The 11,404-nt window shown below is 34.9% G+C and overlaps 1 protein-coding gene across 5 annotated transcripts in view; it reads left to right on the top strand.

Annotated features, from left to right (window-relative positions):
- The first annotated feature begins 2,628 nt into the window (after positions 1-2,628).
- The window catches only part of LOC127848419 (basic phospholipase A2 Drk-b2-like), a 37,768-nt gene continuing 28,992 nt past the window's right edge, over positions 2,629-11,404 (top strand). The window contains exons 1-4 of one of the 5 annotated variants that reach the window (XM_052380880.1): positions 2,629-2,775; positions 7,740-7,794; positions 9,002-9,146; positions 11,107-11,231. In XM_052380880.1, the coding sequence (XP_052236840.1) occupies positions 7,740-7,794; positions 9,002-9,146; positions 11,107-11,231 (325 nt within the window). In that variant the 5' untranslated portion in view covers positions 2,629-2,775. Of the gene's footprint in view, positions 2,776-6,892; positions 7,017-7,739; positions 7,795-9,001; positions 9,147-11,106; positions 11,232-11,404 lie in introns of those variants that run through there. The other 4 variants (XM_052380878.1, XM_052380876.1, XM_052380879.1 and 1 more) reach the window with 4 other exon arrangements.

Genomic DNA, 11,404 nt, shown 5'->3' with positions numbered 1-11,404 from the left:
ATAGGCACTTTTGTGTCCGGAGCCATATCTTGGAAGTGCTTTGGCGGATTTCATTGAAACTTCGTATGAGTATATATCCCCCGCCAGAGGCGGAGGGATATTGTTTTGGCGTTGTCCGGCTGTCCGTCCGTCACTTTTGTGTCCGGAGCCATATCTTTGAAGTGCTTTGGTGTATTTCATTGAAACTTCGTATGAGTGTATATATATGCATGAGAGGATGATTCACGCCAAATGGCATTGTACACCATCTGTTAAAACCAGAGTTATGGCCCTTTGTATCTTGAAAAAATGCTTTTTACTATAGGCACTTTTGTGTCCGGAGCCATATCTTGGAAGTGCTTTGGCGGATTTAATTGAAACTTGGTATGAGTATATATCCCCCGCCAGAGGCCAGAAGCGGAGGGATATTGTTTTGGCGATGTCCGGCTGTCCGTCCGTCCGTCACTTTTGTGTCCGGAGCCATATCTTGGAATTGCTTTGGCGGATTTCATTGAAACTTGGTATGAGTATATATACGGATAAGAGGATGATGCACGCCAAATGGCATTGTACACCATCTGTAAATAACGGAGTTATGGCCCTTGTTATCTTGAAAAAATGCCTTTTACTATAAGGTTATAGCATCTCCATTAACCCATTCAGCCATAGCGTCGTATAAATGCGTCCAATTTATCTTCAGTGGAGTTCCTAGCGTCGTATATAAATGCGTCCAATAATCTACAGTGTGAATTCCTAGCGTCGTAAGCATTGAATTTTTGTGTGAAAAACGCACGACTTATTAATTCACCTAAATAAATTTTGAAGGCTCAAGAACCTTCCTCTGTCTTAGTTTTGAGTTATTGTCCTCCGTCCGTACAGTTGTCAGTATGTTCGTCTGTCCGATTTGCACCCATCCTCAAACAAAGCATATGTTGCGGGGGATATCAATTCTACGAATTTGCTTGTTAACTTATTAACTTACTAGACTCAAGAAAGTGGGGACACATTTCAAATTCAGGCTACAATTTCCAGCTATTTCGTTGTTACTGAAAGATTTCCCAATTTTGGCGTGTTCTTGTGCTGTGATCGTGTGTGTGTGTGTGTGTGTGTGTGTGTGTTTGGGGGGGGGGGGGGCGGAGTTCCAGCAGCAAAAGACCGAATTTATCGTTTGCATAATCAAGCAAATCATTCCAATGTAGTTTAACCGTTATGTCGGGGGGTATTATTGACATTGTTTACCATCTATAAAATTATGTAAAAAGCTATGACTAGTAACTCTATTTATAATTCATCTTTTAATAATTATTTTTTTTAATTGTTCAGGATTTCTGAGTCTTATACAAGTATAACACGTGTGTACTTTGCAAACAACGCTATATTTTTTTTATTAAACTTAATTATGCTTGTTATATTTTACATCATATATATTTACTAAAATATCGTTCACAAATATTTTATTCAAGTTTAATGTGACAATCGTTTAAAAAATCAAACAGAACTTATTTTCAATAGAGTTCACTATAATGAGTATATGATAATTATACTCCATTTTATCACACTAAAACACAACCACTTTCAAATGTGTTAATGTATGTATTAACCATAAATAAAACATGTGTAATTCAAATAGTAATATTTAAAACTCATATCAGTTATACTACATATCGGTATGACGAATATTCCACTCCCCTCCGCTCCCATCTTAAACAAAATAAGCGTGTCGAAACTTTAAAGAAGAAGACGTTTCAAGCTAAATTGTTTTTACTACACTGCTATTAATAATAAGTAATATATGATCAGGTTACTGCGACCTATCACAAACCAAACACAGCCTTGAAGTCCTCATTAAATGAGTATATTTATCTATCCGCTATGCGCGGTTTTGAGGTGTTCTTTACATCACTGTAAGATTGCTAGGTCATCGCACTTAAAACCAGTAAATAAAGTGGTATTGTCCGTGATTACAACTCTCATTTAATTTTTTCTTTGGTAATTTTTAGGAAAAAGTAATTTTTATATTATATTTTATTCTTCTCCCTTTAAACAAATATTTACTTACACATTGTTTTTTTTTGTGTGTTGATCTAATACATATTCGTAAGTATTAAATTCATTAATAACCATACCAATGGCATGTTATGCTACTAACTTCACACAAACTTTAACGTATGAACGGGATGCCCTCAACCAGTAGCATACCTATTGACGGCGAAAGTAAAGCATTTTACGGGGGTTCTTTGTTGTTCGTAAAAAATACATTCAATATTTAAAAAAATATTGTCTGCAGCTAATGCGTGTGTACACATCGCGAATATTTCATGTTTCTTCTACGACTGACTTAAGTCAGCAAATATGATGCCTAGTAATTAGAAAGTAACACGTTCGATCCCAACTGTGGGAGCGTTTTCAAGATTTATTTAAACATCAAGTATTGGTTTTGAAAGAAAGTTTACGGACTCGATAGTTTCTCAATTAGCGTAAGACATTCGTTGCAATCTAACTAAACATGTGGATTTAAAGTATCTATGATGCATTTTTAATTTCTTTTCTTTAATATTGGAGTGGATGTACTATTTTATAACCTATACTAGTTACATCCGGTTAGAGCTGTCATCCGAAAAGTTAATCAGAGTAACGTACGTCAAGATGGCGGAAGTAGTGAAATCCGTCGGAGCCCTCCGGGCTTGTTTGAATTTACTACACGAGAAAGCATGATTAGTGATCAACCAACATGGCCTTTATGTAAATGGATGGAAAATTTAAGAACGTTCCTTAAAGAGGGATACTTTAATTAAGGTACGAATAATTGTATTTTATTATTTAAGTTTTCTTGAAACATTGATCACGTAATGCTGGTATCTATATCCCAAATACATTATGTACGAAATACGTTACAGAGCTTGCAGATAGTATTATTTGAAAGACAAATCCAAATTTCAGATATAATTTTAATTGACTCTACACATATTTGTTTGAAAATTAACTACATTACTTATTTCATTGGCTCGTATCATTAAAGAGACATGTTTACAGTTTGTTGAAATGAGAATTTTCCAAAAATTGTGTCACGGATTGAAAATTACGAGAACATTGTCATTATCAGAGAAGGAAATAACACTAATTACATCGACACATTCTTACAATACATTTTTGGTTATGAGTATATGTAATAATAATTAGAAATTCATAAAATTATAAAGAGTTGTTTTCTTAACATGATGCGACAATACGTGAATGTCTTATATAAAGTTAGTTTTATGATTAACAGGGTGATCGAGTGGCTTATGCGATAGCTTTTTAATCAAATGGTCAGTGGTTAGATCCCTAATGGGTTAAAAAAAATCTTTGTCCATTCTATTCCTGTATTAAACAAGAGCTCATTTGTACCGATGCTTGCATGGATCTACTGAAATTAGTTATTGACGAACTCCAAAATGTGCCAAAATCTTCAAACAAGTCCCTTTAAAATGACTGAGTAAAATTACAGACAGACAGACAGACAGACAATTTTATTGGCGAATACAATCAGTACATAGCCATTTACACATAGCAAATATTTCAATAAAATAGCATGTCAAGGAAATGTGATTGGCATAATTGTTATTTTAATTTCGGAGAATGTTCTTAACAAATTTGATGTGAGATGAATATTTGGATTCTATGTATTACAAAAACAAAATGCATATTAGATTTATTATGACTACAACTATTATATGACATTTAATCATTCCTTAAATCAAATACAATCATCGGCAACAAACTTTAGCAGAAAATGCATATAGTTTGGCAATAACAGTGGGATTCAATAGCAGAACTTATATATAACACATAATTCTGAAATTATATATAACAAACACATTTTTAAATATACACTTCAAAACATCCAGCAAAAATGTGATGTTATTGATTCATATTAATTAAGTCTATTCTATGCTTATTTGCGAAATAGATATACTTAGACAGCCCAATGTGTTGGTTGTTTTAACAAGCTGGATGAATTTGAACATACTCGGCCTATTATAATAATATCTTTTAAAAAATTCGAATGCGTAATTCTTTATAGCAATTACAAATAATGATAAAGTGGGATTCATCCTCAATATCTCGGCTGTTGCACAGTAAGCATGTCCTCTCCTCTCTCGGAAGTCTATCAGAACCGTAGCGACCCGTTTCTATTCTTAAGCCATGTGATGATAATCGAATACGAGACAAGGAGCGGCGGTAAGTCTTATTAAATAGTTTATCGAGATAAATTGCTGGTTCAAACGAATCTGTTAAAAAAATATATATTTGGTTTAATAAAGCACTAGAGACGATATCGGCTCTAAGTTCTGTAAAAAAAATCGATTGCTCTACGTTTAAACATCTGCGCAAATTCCTTTTGGCTATATTTAAAGGGATTTGCCCAAACGTCGCTAAAACCGAACTCATTTAAGAGTGTATGCACCTTTGAGGCCCATGACTTGTATCCTTTATCGTGTAAATCTAATGATGTATAATATGCTGTTTTAATAACCACATTTTCTGAGTACAAAATATGTAACCAGAATTTCATTATTTGAACATACTGTTGAATATATATAGGATACCGTCCTAATTCCGAATAAACAGCTGCAGTACAAGTACTTTGTTTAACGCATAATACTGATTTGCAATATTTCAGATGTACTTTCTTTTTCATTGGATTTATGAAAACCACAAACAGCACAAGAGTAATTTAATGTCGCGGATACAAAGGCGTCGAACAATTGCAACGCAATACGAGGAGTGACGTCATATTTATTTATATTAAGTAACAAAACGTTTTGTGCCTTTAATGCCTTTCCGATTACATGCTGACTATTCAGCTGAAAACCTTCTTTGTATTGAAATACTACTCCGAGATAGTTGAAATCATCAACATTTTGTAATTCTATATTATCGTAAGACCACTTTTCGGTATTTTTTATTTGACCTCGTTTTCTAAAGACCATAGTTTTTTGTTTTCTCGGTATTTACTTCTAAGCCCCATTTTTCGCAATAAGTAAATAGATTGTTAGATCTAAGACTTGTTTGTAACTCTTCAACTGTTTATCCGATCAAGACCATGTCATCGGCAAATAAAAAAAAATAAAAAATGACAAATCAAACAAGTTGAGACCGAGGTCGCCTTCCGCATCATGTTTCATATACGATTCAATGTCTTTCAAAAATAATGAAAATAGGATCGGCGAGTTATTCTGCCCTTGTCTTAAGCCAACGGATATATCAAAGAAATCGGAAAACGTATTACAGTGCTTTATGCAAATGTTGTGGAGGTTCAATACTACCTATATTAATACAATTAACTTTAAAGGCATGACATTGATGCAGCTTTTGAAACGAACATATGACATGTTTACGTTTTGTCATGTTTATTCAACAATACATCCAAAAGGCCAAAAACCCGAGTGGACAAAGTAAGCATTCATTGTTTACAAAGTAAATAGTTTATGATTAAACAAAGTTATAGTACACTTCATTGCAACAATACATGCACGTGTTATTAAATACTAGGTTCTTATATTAACAACTAGCGATAGTATATATGTAATAAGATATGTGTAACAACTTCAAATTCTAATGGAGCTGATAAATTGCAATTATATATGAAATATATTATAATGTACATATGTTAGGACTAAATGTAAAATATTATAGTGATACTTTGTACTAACCTCAAGTTAGCACTTTCATTTCACGAGGCACATGCATATAATATTTTGTTCTGATTTAAATAGTTAAATCTGATTTAATAGCTGTAATATGATGTAATACAATTCCTATGATACAGCCGTAATGTCGTAGAAGTATTCAGGAAACGGCTAGATTCTGTAACAATGCCTTTATTGAAAAGATAATGCTGACAATTGATTAAAACTACAACAACAAAAACAAACATACATTCATATACAGTTTTTACGGCAAATTTAAAGAGACCGTTTAACACATACTCAACACGGAACATATGTATTTATATCCCTTACTAAAATGATTTGTATATGTAACAGCATAGTTTGTGTAGCAACGTTTTATTTTCAGTTGTTAGTAATTAAATAAACTTGTGCATGTTAGGTCAGTGTCTGTAATAAAATGGTATATTCTGAGATTTTAATTCTGAGTACATTCTACACGCTAAAACAAAGTGAAATATATAAACACATAACATATAAATTACATGGTACATAGTTATAAAGGTCGATATTGTATGTATTGAGATAACTGTATGTAGATTTTAGGGTTTTGACCACCAATATATTCTGCAAAAATGTTTCTTAGAACAAAAGACATTTTCATATGTTCTTTCATATAAATTGTGTTGACACATAAAGCGTTCACATTTAGTTTAAACCTATTTTTTTAGCACGATTGAAAAGCAAGCCTAAGGCTTATTTGAAACGCTCTCGAGTCCGTTTCCTGGGCCTAGAACCAGTACTTGGTATCTATGGGGAAGATCTAAATAACGCTTCCACAGTGGGGATCGAACCCGTGACTTGTAGGCGGACACCGTATCCACAACGCCACGGCGACGTTCAAATTTAACCTTAAGTATATGAGCATATAGACATGTAGTAGATTAATCGGACTTTATATGTTCAAGTCAGTACTGATTGTTTATTCTCTATCTTAACTGGTACAGAATACTCGCATGTTTTCATTTGATCAGCCGGGTTACATGATGGGTATCATATGAGTCGCGTCATGCGAAAATGGGTTCAATGTAAAATGCGTCCTGCGTAGCTCCAGGCAGTCTGCTCATATCGCGCAGTCTGGTCATGAACTACCCTGTCACGCAATATTTTGGTGAGTAGCTCCTTGCCGACATAGTAGATCCTGGTCTCGAGCTGTTCTTGTCGCATGTGTCATATGATCTATTTTCGCGTGACGCAGCTAGGTTTATTTGGTTGGACGTTAAATGACGTCACGGATGTAAACAAGACGTAGTTATATACTAGTAAAACAGAAAAGCGAACTTTTCTCCAGTTGTTACGTTGAATATGGAGAACGAAGAGTACATGGTAAGATAAATTCGTTACATCGCTTCTTATTGACGCGGAATGGTGTCGGTAAGAAGCCGCGAAACGTACAATGCAACGCTTACTGCTCTTATACAATTGAGATAAAGACACAAAAATAATTTTATTGGATTGCTGTTTCATTTATGTTATATTCCTTGTTTTATGTTAGTCAATGCATTTTGGTAAACAAATGTTCAGTTTGTGTTGTTTTTGTATTCCCGTTTTTATGAAAATAATGTTCTTTTCGTTGTTTGTTAGCTCGTCTACCGATTGAAGAGTTCAATCTATGAAACTCAGATGTTTGTCGGCGTTGGCGTAATCTTTGGTTAGGGTCTATTTGCCACAAATACATATCTCTATGACCACTACAGATACTCATTTGAACCATTTGTGGGATAAATCTGTTGCGGACACTGACCAAGGACCAGAACTCTGACCTTCAATTAATTTTTTTTTGCATGTTTGCGTATTAAAATTCAGTTTGGAGTAAACGTATAGTGCGACTTTTAGAAATTACTGTAAATATTCGTTAACTATGTATTATTAGAGTCCTTCACTGAACAATGACGTAAACATTATTAATTGTATTATCGTATTAACAAAGCGGAAAAAAACGCGATATCTTGGAACAATCTTTGAATTTCGTTTGTTTGAAAAAATCGTTTAAGCAAATTGGGACAATTCATGGTGAACTACATTCTTCTAATATCTTTTTGTATTCAGATGAAGGCGCGTGTCATCTTCGCCGCTGTGTTTGTGGTTTGTGTTGTCGGCACAGGTAAAGTACCCAGGCTCTGTCTTCTCAAACATCTTGTGACAAATTGAAATGCTTTTGGCTCAACATTTTTTTTCTGATCAGAATATTTCTTTAAAACAGAATATATGAAATGTGGAAAGGAAATTAATAACGAGAAAGGGAAATTAACTCAGACGTTGGTGCGTATCGGTTGTATTTATTACCAAATATTCAAAAAATAAATGTGTCGTTTGGTGTTTAAAAAGACAAGGCCAATGCGGTGACAAAAGTAAAATAATTTTATTTTCCCGAGCCCATAAATATGTGGTAAATATGGACGAAACTCAGAAGAAATTTATAATTCTTGGTAACAATCTAACATTTTAGGAAAACCATGATACATTTGATTACAGTATAATATGTAACATGGTGAGTTTTTATCATTTATGATTATCATAGTTATGTTTGAAGAACATTTTCGACAAATCTTTTACCCTTGATTCGCTATATTAGCCTGCATGAATTATATAATAATAATAATAATAATAATAATAACTTTATTTCATGAAGAATTCACATTAAGAAATAATTTCTTTTTTACAATGTGCTTAACGGACCTGATGTTAAGAGTACCCGGGAGCATGTATTCTAGAATGGACTGTTTCAGCTTCATTATGCCCCCCTTCGAAGAAGAGGGGGTATATTGCTTTGCTCATGTCGGTCTGTCGGTCGGTCTGTCGGTCGGTCTGTCGGTCGGTCCGTAAGTCATATGAACCAGTCAGGGAAAAGTCAGGGAATTTGGGAAAAGTTCCTGAAATCAGGGAAAATTTGGGGTAGTACGCAAACTTTAACTATATTATCTATTAATATTTCCATCTATCAAGCTATTTGCGAATATTCACGCATACAGGTCATTTTCAGGGTTGTATATTTGAGCTATAACGGTATTCATATTTTCTCGTGTTTAAGTGGGCAAGCAATTTACTGAGCCGCGTTCTAGAAAGCTAGGCTTTATGCATGTGCATAAATGTCATTCAAGATACGCGTGTTCAGTCCGCACAGGCCAATAAGGGCGGCACTTTCCGCTTTATGGAATTTAATGCTTAGACGATATCTCTTGTAAACAAAAATCCTTTTTAGGCGGAGAGTGTCGTCCATGCACAGAATAGTCTGGGACGACACTTTACGCACATGTATTAAGCCAAGTTTTCCCGGAACGAGGTTCCACTTTAGAAGTCCCATCTTTTAGCGGACTCCCGGCGAGTCAAGCGGCGGCTGGACGAGTTCGGTGAGATGATTCTCCTCACAACCTCCCGCAACCCCATGGACTTCAACGGCTACGGAAACTGGTGCGGATACGGCGGCAGCGGTGACACGGCGGACGCTATCGACGAGTAGGTACCTAGTGCTATTTTCCGCTATGTAGACTACCGCTAAACATATGTGCCGATGTAGGTGCACTTCCACTTTTAGGTGATGTTAGAACATTAAAAAGTGTACCATTGTCAATAAGTAAGCAGATGTTTAGCTGTAGCGTTTAGAATTACCGAGCATGCTTCCTATGCAGAGATTACGGCCCATTGGGTCATTGTCGACCTGAAATGGCTTGAAGTCACCCGGGGGTGACTAGAAGCCGATTCATGTCACCCTGGGGTGACTAGTAGCCGATTCAGGTCATCCCGGGGTGACATAAAGCCGATTTAAGTCACCCGGGGTTGACTACCGTCGGCTTGAAGTCAACCCAGGGTGACATGAATCGGCTTTGGTATATCCATAAACTTCATACAAACACATTTTTCTGCAAATGAGGTTTTACATTTAAACACTATGCAAGCACAATCAGTTAAAAATAAATATAATATTTTGTTTGTTGTGTATTTCAACGGTGGTTAGTGCAAATAGTTCCAGAAAACTTAAACAGTCAAGTTTATAACGCATCAGAGGTGAAGCTATTTTGAACAACACGCGAGACTGTTATACTGTCTCATAACACCGTATTCCAATTAATATGAAGTTAATATCGCATCAGAGACTCGCAAGACTGTAACACTGTCTAATAACCCCGTGCTCCAATGTACCCTTTATGCATCTTTATTGAATAATCAAAACCAATCACACAATATTTTATGTTAAAAACAAAACAAAATGACTAACTATTTAATGGTAAAAAAATGTTCTTCGTGCCGGTCAAACGAAAAGCAGTAGTAATGCGGAAAAGTTAATGCGAATACGAATGCTCATTCTTAAATGTTTAATAGCTAGTGTATGGTGGCAGAAAACGATATTATATCAAAATGGAGCATGGTTTTAAGTATTTATTGTTCCACCTGTCATTTCCGTTTTGCTGTTGTTTATAAACCGGGTCCTATTTTCTTATCTTAACCATCTAATTAAAATTTACTTAAATCTTATCATTATTACATTGTCGTTTTCTTAACGACCTTTTCCGATCTCGTAAATAGGCTAAATATGGTAATTAATAGTATTGTTTTGCAAATAAACGCATACCTTTCGAAAGATACACACTAAAAATGACTACTGATAAAAGATTTGCAGTGATCTAAAAACTGAAGAGAGTTACGTTACCTGCCGTATTTAATATATCTCGTCAAAACGTCTGTTAGTTTACATTCCACTGGTTATCCGATTGTTGTCGATATCCGAGGGACTCCTCAGCCTCACAGCTTTCCGTGTCATCGCATCGGTAAACAGTATATGTCACGCGACTTTCTTTAGTTATATGAACAAAATGTCCAAACCTCATGATTGTCAAATCAGTTGCTTCAAAATGTGAATAAAGAAAACTAAAACTCTCCAGAACTTTCCGTGTCAGCGCGTCGGTAATCAGTATACACGTATGTCACGCATACAAAATGCCTAGATCTTATCATCAAAGCTTTTGATATAATGTAAATAAGAAAGATAGAAAAAGGCTGGCAACTTTCTTCATTCAATGTATTTTTCTTTTTAGAGATGAATTCGTAAATATTGCTAGTTGGGATTTACTCATAATTTGTAGAATGTGAAACCGTGCCAAAATGGTGTTACGACAGATGAGATATTAACACATTTCTGAAAAAATACAGATTCTCTATCTTTAATCTTGGCGGCTAGTTCAGTTTGTAAAGTACCGACAAGGTAACTTATGTTATGATTTCAATACATATATTTTTTTGGCCAGTCTGCCCCTATTCGAATAGGGCAATTACCGATAGAAACGGTAAGCTAGCTTACTCAGAAAAAGTACATATAGGTAAAAATAACTGACCGTCATGAAATCACATAAATGCTGGTGAACGTAGCGAAAATAAAGTAAATAATAAAATTAATGAAACAAGATATTCTATTCCTTAGATGCTGCAAGACGCATGATACATGCTACGTGGATCTGAACCTAAAAGACTGCGAGACGCTGCTCAAGTACCGGATCTACACCACCGAGTACGAATGGTCGTATCGCGAGGGCGAGATCATTTGCAGTAAGTCAAACAAGAAGCTTTATAGTCTTTTAGCCTTTATTTTAAAAACTGTAAATACCAGAAAAGAATCAAGAGTTGTGTGGTTTTTAGAAAAGAATACGACTTTCGTTAATATTTTCCAATAGTGTATAGGTAAACATATGTGCTTCGAAACTGTCGATTAATTGTTTTAA

Source organism: Dreissena polymorpha, chromosome 10 (assembly GCF_020536995.1).
Source record: "Dreissena polymorpha isolate Duluth1 chromosome 10, UMN_Dpol_1.0, whole genome shotgun sequence".
Classification (NCBI taxonomy): domain Eukaryota; kingdom Metazoa; phylum Mollusca; class Bivalvia; order Myida; family Dreissenidae; genus Dreissena; species Dreissena polymorpha.
The sequence above is the reverse complement of the archived record's forward strand: the minus strand, read 5'-3'. Positions and strand labels throughout refer to the sequence as shown.